The following is a 21,931-nucleotide window of genomic DNA, read 5'->3' as shown; positions in this document are numbered from 1 at the left end:
CGCGTCTCTCGCGGAGGCCAGGGGGTCTGGCACTGGCGCGAACAGGCAGAGGCAGGCCATATATAGGGGAGGGGGGCGGGAGCAGAGGCGGGGGGGAGCAGCTGGGTCAGGGTCAGGGGTGGGGGTGGGGGTGGGGGTGGTGCAGCAGCGGCGGGAACAAGAGAAGCAAAACAACAACTGTGGGCAGTACAGCGAGGATGAAATCACACTAAGCAGACAATGATAAAACGAAAACGAAACAATAGGCAAAGCGGAATCTGGGGGAAAATACCGGAAGAGCCTACAGCGAACCTGCTCGAATCCTGCTCGGGTGGAGGGCTCAGGTGTTCGCGCAGTCGACAACCAGGCGGAGCTGCTGGACACTTTGCAGCATCTTACTACGTGAACAAAAGGCCGTTTTTTATCCTCTGTGTAGGGTCGCACCCCTGTTGCAGCTCTGTGGACACACGTAGCAAAGTCAGACTGTGTAAGTATCACCCAGTCTCCTAGCCTGCTGCTCTTTTTACAGGGTTCCGCGTGTTGAACGGGCGGTACCTGGTAGAGGTGGGTGAGAGTCTGAGCTGGCAATTGGCGTTTCCCAGGAGGTCGGTGTCAGAAAGTACCTGAAGTCTCAGAGCTCCGCGGGGGTATCAACCTGAAGGTGAAGCTAGCTCCCAATTCCCTTTCACCACTGCGCCGGATTTCTCTTGCTACAGTGATGTCGGGGAAAGGGGAAGTGGATAAGACAAACAGAGAGACTGCTCACACAGATATCTTCTCCCGCTCTAGGAATAGTGAAGAGTCATTCTGCAAAACATAATAACAACATTACTAAGTTCTGGCCTTCAAGATGCTAGATTCCTTGACTTCACTCTCTAAAACCTTTTTCCCTATTACCTGTGTATGTGTGAGTTTTAGCTGCTCTCTAGTAGGTCTCTAGGTATCAACGGTGTAGATTGTCTTTGGAGCAGAGCTGACAGAAGTACAGAGAATGCTGAGTAGGTGGTACACAAGAATATATATATATATTATTATCTACTTGTAGATTCCGATTCTGTGGTTTGATGTCAAGTAGTTCCAGAACACTACACCAACAGCTGACTGTCAAAAAGGTTCTGTCCCAAGTAGTAGTGTTTCACGTCTTATGCTGGCCAGGAATTAGACTCTAGGAATTTCATCAAGATTCCCATCAACATTTGGGGCTGGGCAACAGTTCAAAGAATATTCCAGACAACAGTTAACTGGTTCGAGCTCACCCACTAGTTGCTGCCACTGCCGTCGAGTAATGCTGTCCGTGAAGCAAGCCGCTGTCACACCTCCTGCAACCACTAGAGGGAGCCGCTGACTGGAAGACGAGAAATGCCAGAGGGAGCCGCTGCCTGGAAGACGAGAAATGCCGCTCCAGCCGACCAAGTACTGAGGAGCTGGTAAACTCGTATCCGAAGAGAACGGGGATGGGATAGCTAGATAATGAACTAACATGCAAGCCTCGCTGAAACAGTCCGTGAGGCAAGCGAGTCTCTGTAGGGTGACAGACGCAGCCGATAACAGCCGCCGGAACCAAGCGAATATGCTCTAAATGTAAACGGACTGAAATAGGATAAATACCTGACTGACTACAACTAAATATGTCAGGAATAACTAACTATGAAAGAGCGCGAATAAAGCGTTCGCCTCTCGGGATATCTTCAGTTGAAGTGCGACGTTTGAAAAACGCTCGCGCTTCAAGTACAAACAGAGACTGCGTTCTAAGTATACACTAGAACGCTAACTGACTTAGCTTACTGTGGCAACAGGGAAATGTCTGCTCAGTGCGAAGCGATAATTAGCAACAAGCTGAGTCCAGTTAGTGGAAGGGGGTGTAGACTGGATCCAAAAGGAAGACTTGGAAGTGGAGGAAACCTGCAAGGAGCGGTCTGCAAAGGGTTCAATCCTGACAGTACCCCACACCAAAACCCCCTTCCTAGGTTTGTGTGGATAAGCCTTGTGAAACTCCCTCACCAATCTAGCAGCGTGAACATTCGAACTGGGTTCCCAAGATTGTTCTTCAGGACCAAAACCCTTCCAGTCCACTAAATAGAAAAGTTGTCCCTTCCTGATCTTAGAATCCAAAATTCTCTTGACTTCATATTCCTCCACAGAATCTACCTGCACTGAAACTGGTGGAAGGACCTTACGAAGATTTGGTGGATTTTTCCGAATCAAAGATACATGAAAGGTTGGGTGAATTCTCAAGGTTTTTGGTAATTGAAGTCTTACACTAACAGGATTTATCATTCTGTCCACTGAAAAAGGTCCCACAAACCTGGGTTGAAACTTTCGATTTCCCCGCAAGCGCATATGGCGCGTGGAAACCCAAACTTGATCCCCAGGATGAAAGACAGGATTCGCCTTACGACCCTTTTATCAGCTTGTTTCTTGAAAGCAGCCTTTGCCTTGACCAAATTTGCAGTGGCTAATTGAAAGGCTAGTTGTAACTTTTGAATGATTTCCTCAGCAGCTGGAACATCCCCTTCAACTCTGCCCATCAACATATTGGGATGCCTACCTGAATTCAAGAAGAAAGGAGAATATCCAGTGGCGGAATGCACTGAGTTATTGTAAGCAAATTCAGCTGGAGCTAGTAAAGAAGGCCACTCTCCCTCCTGATCCATTAAATACAGACGCAAGTACTGTTCTAAATCTTGATTAACCCTCTCAGTCTGTCCATCGGTCTCAGGATGATAACCAGTGGACAAACGAGAGTCCACCCCCAGACCTCTTAGAAAGGATCTCCAAAATCGGGACACAAATTGAGGCCCCCTATCAGAAATCACTACCTTCGGAATTCCATGCTATTTAACAATGTGCTGCACAAACAAAGTGGCTAACTCAGTGGCATTAGGAAGACCCTTGAGAGGAATAAAATGGCTCATTTTAGAAAATTGGTCTACCACCACCCAAATGACAGACTTCCCTTGACTCGAGGGTAACTCGACAATAAAGTCCATGGATACAGTGTGCCAAGGATAAGGAGGTACTGGTAAGGGCATTAACAGACCTTGTGGGGACTGTCTGAGACTTTTCCCTTTTAGACATTGTTCACAAGTGGCAACATACTGTCGAACCTGAGCTTCCATACCTGGCCAAAGAAAATTTCGCTTTACCAACTCCAAGGTCTTCAAGACTCCTTTGTGGCCGGCCAAGGGCTGATCATGAAACCTTCGTATGGTCTCCTCTTGTAGTTTCTCTCCGGGGACAAACATTTTTTCTTGAAAATAAGGTTTCCCATCTTCCACGGAACGATCTGGACCCTCATTCTCCCAGTTTGAGTAATCTTTCTTCTTGAATTCCAAGACAATCTTTGCTTCCAACTCATCCACTACTGTAACTGCCACAATCTTTTCTGTGGGAATGAGAAATTCTTCAGTCTTAGCCTCAGGACTTTCTCCCACATCTAATCGAGAGAGGGCATCGGCTTTTCCATTGGTTACTCCAGGTTTATACGCGAGGACAAAATCATAATCCGCAAAAAATAATGACCACCTAAGCTGTCGCGGAGTCAAAGTTCGTGCGGACTTTAAGAATTGCAAATTCCTATGGTCTGTAAACACAGTTACCACATGTCTGGCTCCCAGCAAATAATGACGCCATTCGAGGAACGCTACTTTGACTGCCAACAATTCCTTGTCTGCTATGGCATAGTTTATTTCTGCTGGGGTAAGTTTTCTGGAATAAAAAGCAACGGGATGAAGTTGTCCTGTCTTCTTATGGCGTTGGGATAGAACTCCCCCAATAGCAAGATTGGAAGCGTCTGCCTCTACGAAGAAAGGTTCCAACGGATCCGGGTGTTGCAAGATGGGAGCTGTGACAAAAGATTCTTTGAGGAATTGAAAAGCGCCTTCAGCCTCGGTGCCCCATACAAACTTTTCGTTCTTCCGCAACAATCGAGTAATGGGGCTCACTTTTCCTGAAAAATTCTGAATGAATCGCCGATAAAAATTGGCGAAGCCTAAAAAACTTTGGACTTCTTTTACAGAGCAAGGAGCTGGCCAATCTCGGATTGCCTTGAGCTTAGATTCGTCCATGGAAACTCCCTCGGGGGAAAGTATGAACCCCAAAAACTCTACCTTGGTAGCATGAAATACACATTTCTCCAGTTTTACAAAAAGTTGATTCTTCAAAAGACATTCCAAAATGTACGGACATGCAAGATATGCTCCTCAGTATTTTTGGAAAAAATAAGAATATCATCTATGTAGACTACTGCGAATCGATCCAGAAATTCGCGAAGTATGTCATTTACAAAATGTTGAAAGGCCGCAGGAGCATTGCACAATCCAAAGGGCATGACCTGATATTCAAAAAGACCAAAACGTGTTCGAAAAGCCGTTTTCCACTCGTCTCCTTCAGCCATCCGAACCAAGTGGTAAGCCCCCCTTAGATCCAATTTGGTATAGATCTGAGCCTCCTTCACCTGATCCAAAAGTTCAGAGATAAGTGGCAACGGATAACGGTTCTTTCTGGTCACCAAATTCAAGGCCCTGTAGTCAATGCAAGTCCTCAGACTTTTGTCTTTCTTCGGAATAAAAAAAAGAGGGGAGGAAACTGGGGATTGAGAAGGTCTAATGAATCCATTAGCCAAGTTCTTGTCAAGGTATTCCTTTAAATGCAAATTTTCAGATTCCGAAAGAGCATAAATACGACTACAAGGCAGCGAGGCCCCTGGTTCCAATTCGATAGTGCAGTCATATTCCCGGTGGGGAGGAAGTCTTTGCGCCTCTTGCTCATCAAAAACAGATTTCAGATCTTGATACTGCGCAGGAATTTCTGGGAGTTCCACCGCGCAAACTACTTGCGGTTGATTTGCCAAACAGTAATTTTCGCCTGACTCAGTCTTTGATGACTGAGGATGAAAACAGTGCTCCAAACAAAATTCAGAGGTCAAATCTACAGTTCTCTTTGCCCAATCTATCTTCGGGTTATGTTCAGTTAACCAAGGCAGGCCCAAAATGAGTTGGAATTGAGGAGCATCAATTAAACTGAATCGAAGGTAACTATAATGTTCTCCAGGTCCTATCACCGAAATTGTCTCTGTATCAAAGGCTATCGGACCGGAAGATAAAGGGGTTCCATCGACTGCCCGCACTGGTTCAGGTTTGTCCTTCCTCACAAAGTTTATTCCCAATCTTTTTGCAAACAAAATATCGCAAAAATTTCCTGTGGCTCCAGAATCAATCATGATTGCTACATTAGCACTTTGTTCTCCTCCAAAAATAATTTCACAAGAAAGTATGAGATGAGGAGCCGAAAACTGCATGGTATTTGACAAGGACTGGATTAAAGGAGTTGACTTAGATTCGGCTTCCACCAGAGCAACCCCGTCTACTGGTGGAGCTTGTCTTTTACCCATGACGATGTCTTGGGTCTACGTGGACACTCCTTGACAAAGTGTCCAGAACATCCACAGTACATACACAATTTGCCTTGTCTTCTCTTTTCTCGTTCTTCAGTACTAAGAGGTCCCCGGACTGTACCAATTTGCATTGGTTCTTCTACTGCGGCTTCTTCCTTGGGCTTAACACTCTCTGAACGCATACGATCAAATCTTGGAGGAATAGATCGAGTTTCCTTTCGCCGCTCCTGACGTCTCTCAGATTGTCTCTGATCAATTTGTAGAACCAGGTCGATAAGTTCGGAAACATCTGTGGGTCTCTTGGGAATCTGAGAAAGACCATCCTTCAATTCGTCTCGCAGACCTCTGTAAAAAATTGCTGCTCTTTTTTCTGGAGGCCAATTAGTCTCAACTATAAGCTTGTTGTACTGAGCTAAATATGCCACCAACTCTCGATTCCCTTGTTTCAAATCTAGAAGCTCATTGTCGGTGGTTTGAGAGATTGCTCTCCTATCAAAAATTCGCAAAAATTCTGTCTTAAACTCCCGAAAGTTGTACAGCACAGGATCATTGGTAGACACCAAAGGCAATGACCAAGACGCGGCATCTCCACTCAGGTACGACAGCATGAACGCCACTTTGGATTGATCCTCCTTGAAAATTATTGGTTTACAAAGAAAATGTAAAGAACACTGAGTGACAAAAACCTGAGCCTTATTTGGATCACCCTGAAATCTTTCGGGAGGGGCAAGAGGAATAGTGGGAGACATGGCATGCACTACCTGGGTGGAAAACTCACTGGTGGCTGGAGAAGGATTAAAAGTTTGGGACTTCTGACCCCCGAAATCTGGACTTGGGCTTGTCGTGAGTTCATTTATCTTCTGACGAAGAAAGTTAGTCTCCTGATTAGATTTCCTAACCTCCTCTCTGGTTTCTATCAATTGCTTTTGTAAATCTTCCAGAATGGATCCCAGGGCTTTTAAATCTAATCCTTCGGCCATGATACCCAAGCGGAAAGCAACAGCTGGCACTTCAATCTGTCAGAAAGTACCTGAAGTCTCAGAGCTCCGCGGGGGTATCAAACCGAAGGTGAAGCTAGCTCCCAATTCCCTTTCACCACTGCGCCGGATTTCTCTTGCTACAGTGATGTCGGGGAAAGGGGAAGTGGATAAGACAAACAGAGAGACTGCTCACACAGATATCTTCTCCCGCTCTAGGAATAGTGAAGAGTCATTCTGCAAAACATAATAACAACATTACTAAGTTCTGGCCTTCAAGATGCTAGATTCCTTGACTTCACTCTCTAAAACCTTTTTCCCTATTACCTGTGTATGTGTGAGTTTTAGCTGCTCTCTAGTAGGTCTCTAGGTATCAACGGTGTAGATTGTCTTTGGAGCAGAGCTGACAGAAGTACAGAGAATGCTGAGTAGGTGGTACACAAGAATATATATATATATTATTATCTACTTGTAGATTCCGATTCTGTGGTTTGATGTCAAGTAGTTCCAGAACACTACACCAACAGCTGACTGTCAAAAAGGTTCTGTCCCAAGTAGTAGTGTTTCAAGTCTTATGCTGGCCAGGAATTAGACTCTAGGAATTTCATCAAGATTCCCATCAACATTTGGGGCTGGGCAACAGTTCAAAGAATATTCCAGACAACAGTTAACTGGTTCGAGCTCACCCACTAGTTGCTGCCACTGCCGTCGAGTAATGCTGTCCGTGAAGCAAGCCGCTGTCACACCTCCTGCAACCACTAGAGGGAGCCGCTGCCTGGAAGACGAGAAATGCCAGAGGGAGCCGCTGCCTGGAAGACGAGAAATGCCGCTCCAGCCGACCAAGTACTGAGGAGCTGGTAAACTCGTATCCGAAGAGAACGGGGATGGGATAGCTAGATAATGAACTAACATGCAAGCCTCGCTGAAACAGTCCGTGAGGCAAGCGAGTCTCTGTAGGGTGACAGACGCAGCCGATAACAGCCGCCGGAACCAAGCGAATATGCTCTAAATGTAAACGGACTGAAATAGGATAAATACCTGACTGACTACAACTAAATATGTCAGGAATAACTAACTATGAAAGAGCGCGAATAAAGCGTTCGCCTCTCGGGATATCTTCAGTTGAAGTGCGACGTTTGAAAAACGCTCGCGCTTCAAGTACAAACAGAGACTGCGTTCTAAGTATACACTAGAACGCTAACTGACTTAGCTTACTGTGGCAACAGGGAAATGTCTGCTCAGTGCGAAGCGATAATTAGCAACAAGCTGAGTCCAGTTAGTGGAAGGGGGTGTAGACTGGATCCAAAAGGAAGACTTAGAAGTGGAGGAAACCTGCAAGGAGCGGTCTGCAAAGGGTTCAATCCTGACAGTCGGGGGAGTTGCCACGCTCCTGCTGCTCTTGGTGCGAGGAGGCTGGTGCTCATCTCACAATAACTGACTGTCACGAATAGTCATTTATATATTTCAACTCTCACATACACTGCCTTCTACGTATGTAGTTACTTGGACATGTACCATTGAGACATCCATTAACTCACAAACACATCCATATACACAAACCCACCCATACAGCTGTTTCTACATGCACTCTTGAACCCATACACACAGTGAATCAACAACTCACATCTATGCACAGTCGCACACCTCCCACCCACACACACACTCATTCACCCATACAAACACTCAGGCAACCAATCAATAGCCCATATAGACACTCATGTACCTACTGACCAACCCATGCAGCAGCTTATACTTAGCTTATACTACAACAGACTGATAGACATTCACAGTTTAGTTGCTAACCCATGCATTCAGTAAGACACATGTAATCACTTACTTAAACAGTCAGTCACGCACCTACTAAATCCTCCATCCAGACACTTATATACCCACTCAGTCCTCAATACACCTTGGCATATATATATAATACATATTTAAACTTTAAAGAAAAACACAGTCACTGGATGATGTCATCAGTGATGTCATTTGAGATGTCATCAGTCATGTCATGATTGATGTAATATGAGACGTCATCAGCAGTGCATTGCGGGTGCGCAAGTTATAGTTAGGTAAACTATCTATAACCGGGGAATTTCTATGGTTTTCTACGAGAGAAATGTCAAACTAATTATAATGTCCCTGAAACCTATGTTTTTTTCAGTGAATATGCACAAAACATTGCTCTGCCGCCACAGGGCTTCAATCGTACACCCTTCCCACTTTCTCAAGAAAGAATTCGGCACTTAGGAGCTTACTGCAGATATATTTTATTTTTTATTTAGAGTGCAACTGGCCAATTTCAGTTCTTTCCAGGATTTGTAACCATAACTTCTTTTTAGAGGTTTCTTCAATGAATGTCAGAGTTATTTTTCAAACATACATTATGATGCTGTGAGCAAACCTAGCCATACCTTCACTGCAACCTTTGTGGGGTTTTTCCAGTGAATAATGTATATGTCACAGACACAGTGATTGCACCTTTGTAATTATGGTGGTCTTAGTTTCAACAGGAAATGTTTTAAAAGGAGGCCAAGAAAAAGAGGAGGGTTCCCAAAAGTGTAATTAGCAAATTTACTTCCAATAGGAGATTTTGCTCTTCGATACAGAACAAAATACTTTATGAAATTACATAAAATTGACAAAGTTAGAACTTTACTAAAGGTAGTACCTTTTTAAGTGTGGTGTAACTCTGCCTACTAGTTTGAGTGGCTCAAGTAGGTCATGAAGTTGTTACATTTTTAAAAACGTTTATGAATATACAGACGGTTATGGATCCACGAATATCCTCAAATCCAAAATGTAAAAACATACTCAAATCCAATTGGGCAAGGGAGCATTTTCGCCCAGATGCAATGTTGGATCCATGGATCATAACTTGGATATGCAAATCTGAAAGCATCTTAGTAGCTGCAACGTGAGAGAATATGTTGCAGCCGCCACAACAGTAATATATGTTTTCCGTGCTTTATTTCAAAATCACATTTGATAGAAGACATATTAGAACGTTGGAATGTTTAGCGCTCCATTTAAGACAATGGAGTTCACCGAGCTTATAATGGCTCGTAGAAACCCGGAGAGCAACAATAAAAACATTTTTTCACTTCACAGCTATTGCTGTGAACAAAAGCCTCTCGGAGCACGAAAGAATTTAAATCCCCTTGGGCTCCGAGAGGCATTTGTTTTTACAAATGAGAACATTCCACTCTCTAGGGCCTCTACGGCTCAGGCCTTTAATGCTGGAGCGGGCCCATGATGTCCAGTTGAGCCTGCTACATCGGGCTCTAAGGCTAAAATGAAGCCCTTGGAGAAGGAGACTGGATATACACTTATAAAAGCCCAGACCTTTTCAACCAACTCCAGTGTTTCTTCTCTCTCCTCCCTAATCCCATTTTCCCCAGAGGCGAGAGCCTATATTGCAATTACCAGCCTGCATGCACGTGTTCCCTTCAGCTAAGGGAGTGGTATTCATGAGTATTATTAGTGCCAAAATCTCACTTCTCAACAGCCAACTTGAGACAAAGAGAAGACTTTTATGAAAATGTGCTATGAAACTTAACTCCATGTGCCTCAAAAGTGGGGTAAATGATCAAGAGAGCAAAATAGTATTTTGATGAGTGCAACAATAAATGATTTTGCAATAATAATGGAGTGGTCGTGGCCACTTTCACAAGAAACTCTTAAACTTCCCAGCTGCTCTCTTCATTGACTTTATAAATAGGCTCATAGTCAATGCAACATTTAAAGGGGAGAGAGTTGTTGATGAGAGCATGCGGTTACCAGGCAGCACAGCAAGACTTGTTGAGAATGAGAAGGACAAGTACTAGAGAAGACGAAGCGTGCTGTTGACAGGCCTCAGATTATTTGGTGGAATTTCACAAGGCCTAAAATAAGCCCACTCAAAAAAGAGAGAGAGCTATCCAGGTAAACCAGAAAGTACCAGGAATGGAAAAGTAGTATCAAAATTATTCCTTTCTGTGTTTTTCAATGTTAGTGTAACAAATAGTATTTAACATATGGTGAACCAAAGGAAATCTGCATACAAAATATAGCAACACAATTCCGTAATCTTCATTTATTATTCAATTATTGGCATCTGTATACAAAATTAAGAAAATCCTTAGTGCAATTAAAACCATATATGATAACAAATCATTACAAACAATTAATAAAATCCAGCAAAGAGATTTTTCAATATTATGTGGTATTTTTTACAATGATCCTTACAGAGATGGAAAACATTAAACATGAAGCATTTCATACAAATCTCATTATTTTGCTTTATGAATAAAACAGTACAATTAAAAATAAATTGGGGCGTGGCTTAGCGGGCGATCATGGCGGACGTGGCTTCTTAGAGCTCCCGCCAGCCCGGTGATTATCCTACCAATTCTCCTGGCCCCCGGACCCGCAAAGCATATCGGAGTTGGGGCACAGGTAGCGGACGACTCAGGGAGCATTCCGGTGCCGGGACTGGCGAGCCGTGACCCTCCCCGGTGGTGCAGTGAGCTGGAGCGGCGGGCGGCCTAGAGCCAGTCGGACGAGCCGGGGCCTCGATTTTGGCGCACCCGGATCGGAGAGCCTGTCCTGAGGTCCGCGGCGCCGCTTCCCTGCCACGATCCGGCGCAGCCTGCAGCGGGCGGACCATCACGGGCCCCCCTGCCCTTCCACGCGGAGCAAGCCAGGAGAACTAGCGCTGAGGGGCGCCTCGGCGACGCTGCGGCCTACCTGGCCTTCGAGGAGCCGGGGCCTCGAGTTTGGCGACCCCTGCCCGAATTCGCATACACAGATCCTGGGCCCGGAGGTGCAGGTGCCTGGGAGCCCCGGGGACCGAGGGGCCAGGGGCGAGCCCTGTCTGGTCTGCTGTCTCTCCCCATCCGGGGATTGCCGGAGCTGTGGGGCCCGGAGGACTGGACTGCAGCAGCCCGTGCTGCATTGGGGGTGCCCGGCGTGGACCTGGTGCCGACCCTCAGCGTGACCCGACGGACAGTGAGTGTTGGCCCTTCCCCCCCCCCCCCCCCCCACCCCCACAAATGGTGCTGTTGTGACTGCTGAGGGACGCTGTGCCCGGGGGGGTCACTGGGGGCCTGGCCCAGACTGCCGGACCTGGGGGATCCCCTGGCAGCCACTGGGACACGCGAGGTGCACCGAAGCCAGCTGGCATAGAGCGGAGGGTGCCCCGGGAGAGGCTTGCACGCGCTGGGACCTGGCCTGCGGGGGTCGGCGGAGTCGCGTCTGGGGAACACCCCCCCCTTAGCACCTGAAGTGTACGACAGTCGGGGGCGTGAGGAGGCCATCGCTGGTGAGGGTGTCCTGCTCCTGATAGCTATTGGAGTGAAGGTTGCCCCGCCGTCAGCAGCCGCCGGCGCGTTTGGGGACAACTCGGCCGGACTCAGCCTTCGCCATGACCAGGGGGGGTGGAGGGCCCGCTAAGCAGGGGCCCATCGACAAATTCACGGAACCGCATGGCGGGCCCGGAGCACAGGGCGGCCAGGGACCGGGGCCGGACAACGCGGCGCTGATGGCAGCCATCACCCAGTCGAGAGACATGCTGGATGCTAAGATTGGGGCTGTTGGGGCCGATGTGACACTTCTAAGGCAGGACCTGCGCAATGCAGTGGAGCGCATAACTGAAGCGGAGTCCAGGGTCTCAGTTGTGGAAGACGATGTCGGGACCCTGAAGAGGAAAATGGCGGCGATGGAGAATATTCAGAAGGGTCTAGCACTTAGGGTGGAGGACGCCGAAGGGCGGGCGCGCAGGAACAACCTTCGCTTTGTAGGTTTTCCGGAGGATTGTGAGAAGGGGGACATGGGACGCTTCCTTTCTCGATGGCTGGAGAGCTGGCTCCCTCCGGATACCCTGTCCAGATGCTTCGTAGTTGAACGCGCGCACCGGGCCCTGACGCAGAAACCGCCGACAGGTGAACGACCCAGGCCGGTGATCGCCAGGATTCTGAACTTTCACGATCGAGACGTTATCTTGCGAGAGGCGAGGGCCAAGGACTCTCTTTCATTTGAATCCCACAAGATCATGGTCTTCCCCGACTACACCAAGATGGTGCAGCAACAGAGACGCTCCTTCCTGGACGTCAAGGCTAAACTCCGGGGCCTAAAGATACAGTACTCCTTACTCTATCCGGCCCGCTTGCGGGTGGTCTTCCAGTCTAAAACTCACTTCTTTGAGACGCCGGAAGATGTTTTCAGGTGGACAGATGAGACAGTGAGGGTCAGGCCGTATCCCCAACCGGGCCTTGATCCAGGCCAGACGAGTGATTCCTCGCAAACCCAGAGTGACCACCAGGCCCGTAGCCGGAAGAGTAGGAAGTCCAGGTCCAGGCGCCGCAACGCCTCCAACACTGGGCGCAGTACCGCTGAGCCAGCTGATCCGGACGCTTCGGGGGGCTCTGGATGAGGTGCAATGGGTGGTCCTGACCGCCTACGGATACCAGCCGCTCCAGTGATGGCAGTGGTTCCACTGGTGACTTGCATACCTGACGACTGCATTATGTGTGTTGTAACATGCACTCTAAGTCCTTCAATGTGCTAACTGTTACGTTTACTAACTGTCCCACAACAGATTCAGACTCTGGGACGGGTTCGGGGTGCTCTGATACAGGGGCTGCTAGCCTCCTGCATAGTTGGGAGTGGTTAGGGGGAGGGGGGAAGCTTTAGAGTCAGTGGGTGTTCGGGATCCATTGGTATGGTAGGCTTTGGGCGCTCTGTTTTGGGCCCGAAGCCGCCCATATCGCGACAGGTACTTCAATGTTTGGTGAGGTATAGGGGGGGGGGAGGGGGGAAGTTGGGGAGCTGGGTTGGGGGACAGGTTGGGGTTGGGGTAGTTGGTGGGGTGGGGGAGGGTGGCACAGTGTCTGCATTACTTAGGCTACTTTCTTGTGTGTGTGTGTGGCTCCGAGAGCCCGGGTCCTTACATCTTCTCCCCATTGACTATGGTTGATCACCAACGGTCAGGCCTACCAAGGGCAAAATTGCGAGTGGTGAGCTGGAATGTCCGGGGGATGCTGGATAAAATTAAGCGAGGGGCGGTGCTACAGCTGGGGAAGAGGGCGGGGGCGGATGTCCTCCTCCTCCAGGAGACGCACCTTCAAGGCACCAAGACCCTTAGTTTACAGAGGTATGGCTATCAACAGGTGTTTCATGCCGGGTTTGCAAGGGGGTCCCGGGGGGTGGCGGTCCTGATACACCGAAGGCTCTCATATGTACACGAAACTCATTGGGTAGATGCACATGGCAGATACGTGTTTGTTAAAGGAATGATTGGGAATGAGCCGATGGTCTTTGGTAGTGTGTATGCCCCGCCCCCGCTGCAGGATGCCCTTATTGAGAAGTTGTTCGAAGTGTGGAGCGGTATCCCGGATGTTTTGGCGATTGTGGGAGGAGACTGGAATGATGTGATGGATGGGCGGATGGATCGCTACAGGCCCGGTAGGGAACCCCAGACAGCGGCGCCGACGAGGCTTCATGGCCTGGCACGGGGCATGGGTTGGACCGATACATGGCGCTACCAGCATGCCTTGCGCCGAGAATACTCCTATGTGTCGGCTGTGCACAAGTCCTTCTCTAGGCTAGACTACCTGTTCGTACCGACTCCTTGGCTGTCGAGGGCCGCTACCACGGCCGTACTCCCCCGTGGCGTCTCGGACCACTCCCCCGTGTCCCTTGACCTGCTGCTGGACAGGAGGCGACAGCCCTTCCGCTGGCGCCAATCAGCGTGGCACCTACAGCAGGATGGATACCGCACACGTTTGCGCGAGTCAATCTCCGATTTTTGGACAGAGAATGGCGGGCCGGAGGTCGACGCCGTCACCCAGTGGGAGGCGATGAAGTCGGTGCTCAGGGGAGTGGACATTGCCTGGTGTGTGGAGGCCCGAAGGACCCATCTGCGCGAGGTGGAAGAGGCGGCGGGGCGGGTTCGGGACCTGGAGAGGGACTGCACCGCGAGTGACACGGGCGAGGCGGGGGGCCGCTCCTGCAGGCACAGCAGTTGTACTCCTCCCTGCCACACAATGAGGCGCGCCAGCTTTGGCTGGCCACTCAGAGCAGGATCTATCAATGGGGGGATAAATCCAGTACCATGCTATATAGACTTTGCCAACACACCTTCCGGCCCCAGGCTCTGCCGGGCATTTGGGATGACCAAGGTGTCCGGTTGACGGCCCCTGAGGCCATAGCTGCCAGCTTCGCGAGGTATTATGCCGATCTTTATGCCCCCCGTGAGGTCCTCTCGGCGGAAGATATAGACAAATTTTTGGCAGATATCCCGCCGCGCGCCCTCCCAGAGGAGGCCAGGGATCGGCTAGACCTTCCCCTTTCTTTGGAGGAACTGGGCACGGCACTTGGGGAATTGAACACCGGCAAAGCCCCGGGACCGAACGGATTCCCGTGCGAGTTTATGAAGACCTTTCACATCCAGCTGGAGGGGCGCTACCGGTTGGCACTGGAGGCGGCCAGGGAGAGTGGACACCTACCAGCGGATTGGCGACACGCAGAAATTGTTGTTTTCTGTAAGCCAGGGAGGCCCCCGGAACAGCACTCTTCGTACAGACCGATTTCCCTCTTAAATTTCGAGGCGAAAATATTAGCCAAGGCCTTGGCCAACCGCCTTCTCCCGTACATCACTGACTTAGTACACCCTGACCAGGCGGGGTTCATGCCCCATAGAGCAACTCGGCACAACATTCGCCGGGCGCAGGTGGTGGTGGAGACGGCCCGGGCCGCCGGGATCCCAACGGCGCTCCTCCTGGCAGATATCGACAGAGCCTTTGACTCTCTCAGCTGGGTGTACCTTAGGGCACTGCTGTCCCGCCTTAATCTCGGGCCGGCTTTCCTCTCATACTTGAGCTTGCTCTATACGGACCTGACCGCGTCGGTGCGGGTGGCGGGAGCGACGTCCGAGTCCTTCCCCATCGGACGGGGCACCAGGCAGGGATGCCCTCTCTCCCCCTACCTATTCGCCCTGGCCATGGAGCCTCTGGCGGCGTGGGTGAGGATGGATGCGCAACTCCGGGGACTGGAATGGGACATGGGCCCCTCCGACCGTATTGCGCTCTACGCCGACGATGTCCTGTTCTTCCTCACGGACCTCAATCGGTCCAGACCCAGGGTCCTGGAGATAATGAAAGTTTTCGGGGAGATTTCAGGATTGCATCTGAACGTGCAGAAGTCCAAGCTGTGGGCTCTGGGCGGCGGAGACAGGCCGGGTGATTGGGCCTTGACACTGCAGAGCGCGGTGGGGGGCCTCAAATACCTGGGTATCTTTCTTACAGATGTTCCGGACTTGGCATGGGAGCGCAATGTGGTGCCTGTGTGGGACAGGGTGCGTTCGGACATAAAAATCTGGTCCAGAATGCCGCTGAACATATATGGCCGGTCGGCGATCTTTAAAATGGTGGCCCTGCCGCGCCTTCTATACCAATTGCAGAACCACCCATACCCCATTGCACCGCAGTGGTTTCGCCAAGTGAACGCCGCTCTCAGTCAGTTCCTTTGGGCTGGGGGAGTGGCGAGAGTGGCTCTCCGCACCTGCTTCCTTTCTACGTACTGCGGGGGCCTGGCCACCTCGGACATCTTATCATACTACCAGGCGGCGCACCTGCTGGTGCTTAACGACTGGTGGTATGGGGATCGGGGCGACCCGACTTATGCCCTGGAGCGGTACCTGATGGACCCAGACACGGTCCACACCATTCTTTATTCGGCAGCTATCAGGAAACGACTCCCCATGGTCACTCAGGTGGTCTTCCGGGTGTGGCGCGCTGCCCTGCCCTGTATGGGATGGTGGAACAGATTGACGAGGGAGACCCCGCTGTGGCAGAACGGCCGTCTCCCGGAGCTGGCGTCCCTACAGGGATTCAGGAGCTGGGATGATATCGGTATCTCCACGCTCGGCAGCGTCATGAGGGGCACCACCCTTAAGTCTTTCCAGATGTTGAGGGAGGAATATGACATGCCCAAAACTCAATTCTTTAAATATTTGCAACTACGTCATGCGCTGTCTCCCTCCCTGGTGGGCTTGGAATCTCTGCCCGAGTTTAGCCCCCTGGAGGCCAAGGTGTTCATGGGGGAACTGGAGGAGAAAAAGATCTCCAATATATACCAAACTCTGGTCACGCACTGTTCCTCCTCTCTTGATGGATTACGTTCTGCATGGGAGAGAGATCTTGGTGCGTTCGAAGAAGAGGACTGGAGAGAGGCCCTGGAGGCCCCCAAGGGGGCGGCCATTGCGATGCGCCTCCGCTTTATTCAGTTTAAATACTTACATAGGGCCTACTTTACCAGAGAGCGGTTGTGGAAAGCAGGTTTGATTGCCTCCCCCGAATGCTTGAGATGTGGCCGGGCGGTTGGAACGTTTGTTCATACTGTGTGGTCGTGTGCGAACTTGGCCAGGTACTGGGTGGGGGTCTGGGACTGTTTGGCTGAGGTTCTGGGCTGGGACCTTCCCCGATCACCGCAACTTGGCTTGCTTCATGTTATGGAACAGGTGGGGGGCAACATTTACAAGCGTCATTTACTGGTCCTGGGCCTTACTGTAGCTAAGCGGGACATAGCCAGGGCCTGGAAGGACCCCAGGGCCCCTTTGTTGGAGGTTTGGAGACGAGGATTGGACTTTTGCATGGGACTTGAACGCCCGATCTTTGAGGCCAGGGGTTGCCCCCGGAAACATTTTAAGATATGGAAAAGATGGGCGGACTACAGGGGACTGTGGCTGGAACCACCGATGGCCCAGGACACTGGGGAAGACCTTTAACTATTGTACCCTGGGCGACAGGGAGTACGCACACTGGCTATTATTATATTCTAGGCCTTGAGATTAGCAGACACTGGGTGGGGGGCGGGGTTGGGTCAAGGGAGTTCGGGAGTTGGGGGGTTGGGTGTTTAATGCAATCATGCTTGTACTGAATGCATATCCTTTTTTCTATATGCTTATGCTCATTGGTCCTGCGTTGTGATGCGGGACGATGTCCTTATGCTCTGCGTAATGTCAGTACTTGAAAATAAAATTTTGTTCTGAAAAAAAAAAATATATAAATAAATAAATTAACTGTGTCCTTGTGTCAACGCGTTTCAGTGTATCTTGTTCTTTTGAAAAACACCTTCTCAGGACTCTACAATTAAAACACCTAATCTTCACTGTGCCAATCAATATATCTAAAAATAAATACATACAATTAGACATTACAGGTGCTTATCCAACATTTCAACGGAATACTTTCTTTGGTCAGTGTATTGGACTACATTAAACTTTACTGGTGAAGTCCAGAATAAAATAACGACCTCACAAGGAAGGGGTGATCAATTGCCCTCCCTTTTATGTTTGTTAAATAATTCTTCTCATAATTCAGATGTAACATCCTAGATGTGGCCCGTTGCTCCGATTGGAAACCTTTAACTTTTACCCAGGGAAAGGGGTTAACTGTTCTAAATACCATCTATAAGCAATCCTATTTATTCCTCCTTAATATGTACTAAAGAAGCATTATGTAGTCTTGCAATCATACAACAATTCCCTTTGGCCCTAGTAGAAACACTATTATCCATAGTTGCTTACCCTGATAGTTAAGATCAGCATATACTGTCTGGCTTTACGGAGGCTAAAAAGAAATATGATCTATTTCATTATGCCTCCCTCAATTCAAGGCCAAATGATGATTATCTGTTGGGAATATGAATCGATCCTTTGTTACCTTTAATTGCCCAACAAACTAAATAATCTAAAAACGTGGTCTGCTAGTGTCTTACTTCATATACTTAGAGCAAAATCTTGATTTAACCCCACTTTGATTTCGTACGCTGTTGGCGGGTAGACTCTCACCATATAAATTGTGAACGATGTGGGTAGTTTGAACTTACACCCTGCAGTTAGAGAATTAAATACTTTCAGAACTCTGGTCTTGGTGACTATCTAGGTTTTGCTTAATACTATTTAGCATAAATCACTTACCATTTAGTATGAATTTAACGTCCTTCTTGATACCTCACAATGGCAGTATTTGGACTTGTTCGTACTAGGTGCTCATTTAGTATCCCAATCTCTCTCCTGAATACACCACTCTATACACTTTGGGGGAGGGGGGGGATTTACAGTCTTGTGTGGTAAAAATAGAATACCAAAGGCTATTTTAGATTCACTGTCTTTATCCCAATAAGTACTTTTTATAGGGATAACCTAACCTCTCATTACAAGTGCAAAAACTTTTTTTGACCCTTTACCTCTCGTTTAATCATAATTACTATGCTAATGTGGATGTCCTTTCAAAATTAAATGCAACCTGCTCTCCATTCCTTCAAACCTATGGTGGCCAACGGAACTCAACCCTCCCCCGGAACCAGTTCAAGCCGCCCGTAACTTAGGCTTTCAATTTGACACCGCCCTTTCCTGCAAGACTCAAATCAACAAAGTCACCTCAGCCTGTTTCGGGAAGCTACGAATGATAAAAAAATCATCCCCTTCCTACCGCTTGACTCTCGCAAAACAGTTATCCATGCCCTTATCACCTCTCATCTGGACTACGCCAACAGCTTGTACGTAGGTGCCCCCACTTACCTCATTTACCAACTACAAAAAGTCCAGAATGCGGCCGCTAGACTAATCTGCAATATCCCCTACCGCCATTCCATTTCACCTCACCTGATCAAACTTCACTGGCTCCCTATAAAACTGCGCATTCAATTTAAAACCTTAACCTTGGCCTTTAGAGCTCTCAATGACCGAGGCCCCACCTATCTACGCCGCAGAATGAGGTTTTCACAAGCACCTCGAAACCTCAGATCCAACCACCTCCGCCTCATGCACTGCCCCCGCTTTCGTCTCACACGCACGGGAGGTAGGTCCCTTGCAGTGTCCACCTCCAAACTATGGAATCAGCTTCCATCTGAGATAAGGTTTCTGACATCTGAACCCCTATTCCGGAAAAAGCTAAAGACCTGGCTATTCTCCCAGATCTAATTTCAGTCCTTCCTGTCACACTCCCCTGACCCTCCTGAGATATGGTCTTCAGCGTCGGGACACCTCCGTCGGCGGTAGCTGTGCGCTCTACAAAATACTAAATAAATAAATAAATAAATTCCTCCCTCTACGGAAACGTCAATTGAAGCACGAGGCATCGAAGTTTAAACTAACCCTTGGGTTTTATTTCAACTATTATCCCTCATTGGCACTACCACACTGACACCAAATAGACAAATCAATATACGGTTCGTTCGTTGTACTGAACCCATTGTTCATTGGAAGGTGTTTTTCAAAAGAACACGATACACCGAAACGCGTCGACACGGAATTTAAAGTATTTTCTTAATTTTGTATACAGATGCCAATAATTGAATAAAATGAAGATTATGGATTTACGTGTTGCTATATTTTGTATGCAGATTTCCTCCGGTTCACCGTATGTTAAATACTATTTGTTACACTAACATTGAAGAACATCGAAAGGAATTTTGATACTACTAAGATAAGATCACTCCTGAACTGAAAAACAACAAAATGAGGATAAGAAATAGAGAAGGAAATCTCAGTAACAAGGAGTCCAAAATAAAGGTAGGCTGGATGTTAGAAGGCACATAGCTGTCTTGAGCAAAGAAGGCTTACACAAAGTGCTAAGCCTTTTTTCTCTACTTCCGTCCACATCACTTAAATACCCCCTTCCAGTATAGCTAAAGCAACAACTTTTTCCAAAACAGAAAAGTTTCGATATCTCAGGGACTTGACTGAACATGGCACATGTTTAGAAAGGCACATGGCACAGGTTTATACAGCGATTGGAGTCTATTTTTGTGTCTACAGGAGCGGACATCCAATGGAGATTTAAAACAAACAGTAAAGTGATACAAAAAGGAACTAAAAGATACAGGGTGAAGTGTCTCCTGACAGAAATGAAACCATGCAAAAAAACCTTCCTAGTACACTCGTGTGCTATATGCCATAGCATGAGAAATAGGCATAATCTAATATCAGAAGGAAACAAAACCATTCCTAAATAAGACCATCTCAGTAAGAACCAGAGTCCTGATTCAAATTACACAAAGTAAAACAGCAGTACTCACAGCATGACCAAACTTCTGCTGGAACTGATCAATTACTGTGTATTCCACCTCTTCCTCGTGCCCTACATAACAGAAATAAAAGCATAACAAATCTACACAACAAGAAAACCAGACCTAAAATAGTCAAAGAATTTTAGTTGCTATGTCTCGTCATAAGACTGTACAGATGTTAAAACTGTTCACAGAGTATTTGAAAAAAAATAAAAAACATGAATGGCTCATACACCAGGAAAATTTGACCAGATAATTGAAATGCAAATGCAGAATTATTTTCAATGTATGTCCGTGTTCAGAATCACATTCTCCGAGAATCCTGTATGTAACCATACATTAACCTCAAACACATTGTCCAAGGAAAATGGAGGGGATATGTGTTTGTGGGGGCCTGCTGCGGCTGGTGAGGGAGGCAGGCAAGTGGTCCTGTCAAGATGTCCAACAGGATGCTGCTCTAAGAAGCTTCCTATTTCCTCTATATCACTCTTTTAAAACATCCGATACGAGCCAAGGTCAAACAACAACTTTTACATGGAAAACCTCAGCATACCTTTCAGCCTGACCTAAAACTCGATGCACATGAAGAAGCTGTCCTATACAACCTAATAATGTCTGCAGCTGCTGCTGATGGACATAAAACCAGAGTGACTCAATGGGCTGCCGCACTGTTACCTTGGCCAATTGAATCAGCAGAGATGGGGCTGTGAAGACAGATCAGTTGTCTTCTCACTGTGGACCAAAGGAAAGGAGATGGGTGCAGAGAAGAAAGTGTCTGTCCCTCTGGCTCCTACAAGGAACTGATAAGTTGCAAGGTCTGGAGAAGCTCAGCCTGCCTCATGAGCCTGGCACAGACAAACAGAGACGTAAGGTACTGGCAAGGATTGGGATTGGATCCCAATTACTACTATTATAAATTTGATGGCAAAATGGCAGAGGAGGTTGGTCATCTAGAGAAACCGTTGGATCTTCTTTGTGCTTCACACCCTAAATATTTATGAGTTATAAGCAGGAGACTTTAATGCTAACAACTTCAAAATTTCAGCCAGTGGGCTAACTTATGGCGAGGGGGAGTCAATCTGTAATTTCGCCCACAAAACATATAAAAGTGCGCTGAGAAGACTATTTATTAGTAGCAATCTAAACATACTTAAAACAGTAGATCCATACACTGGTGCCTTAACATTTGGGTCCCCAGAAATTGGTTCTACAATTGATTATATAGTAGCGTTCGAAGGTCTATTCAACAAATCCACCAAGTACAAGTCAGATCGTGTAGTTTTTGCGTCCACGCTGCCCTTTGTTGTTTGATGACCTGGGATGTCACATCAAAGCAATAAGCCACTATGTCCCTAATTCTCTGATTACCAGGAGAAACGGTTTCATTCTGAAATGGGAGGAGTACAATAAGGAATAATTATTTCCTCCGATAGTGGCCTAAATGCTCCTAGAGATTTTAACATGCCTAGGAATTTAATTCTGATCCAGCAGTAGTAGTGAGAGCCTTTGAAGAACTGTTTAGACACATTAA

The 21,931-nt window shown here is 47.9% G+C and overlaps 1 protein-coding gene across 5 annotated transcripts in view; it reads right to left on the bottom strand.

The window, feature by feature from the left end:
* Positions 1-21,931, bottom strand: part of EXD1 (exonuclease 3'-5' domain containing 1) — a 930,113-nt gene that overhangs the window by 449,538 nt on the left and 458,644 nt on the right. For all 5 annotated transcript variants that reach the window (XM_078659594.1, XM_078659592.1, XM_078659596.1 and 2 more), the window contains one exon: positions 20,410-20,471. In XM_078659594.1, coding sequence (XP_078515720.1) covers positions 20,410-20,471 — 62 coding nt within the window. The remainder of the gene's footprint in view (positions 1-20,409; positions 20,472-21,931) is intronic.

This window comes from Lissotriton helveticus, chromosome 9 (genome assembly GCF_964261635.1).
Source record: "Lissotriton helveticus chromosome 9, aLisHel1.1, whole genome shotgun sequence".
Lineage (NCBI taxonomy): Eukaryota > Metazoa > Chordata > Amphibia > Caudata > Salamandridae > Lissotriton > Lissotriton helveticus.
The sequence above is the reverse complement of the archived record's forward strand: the minus strand, read 5'-3'. Positions and strand labels throughout refer to the sequence as shown.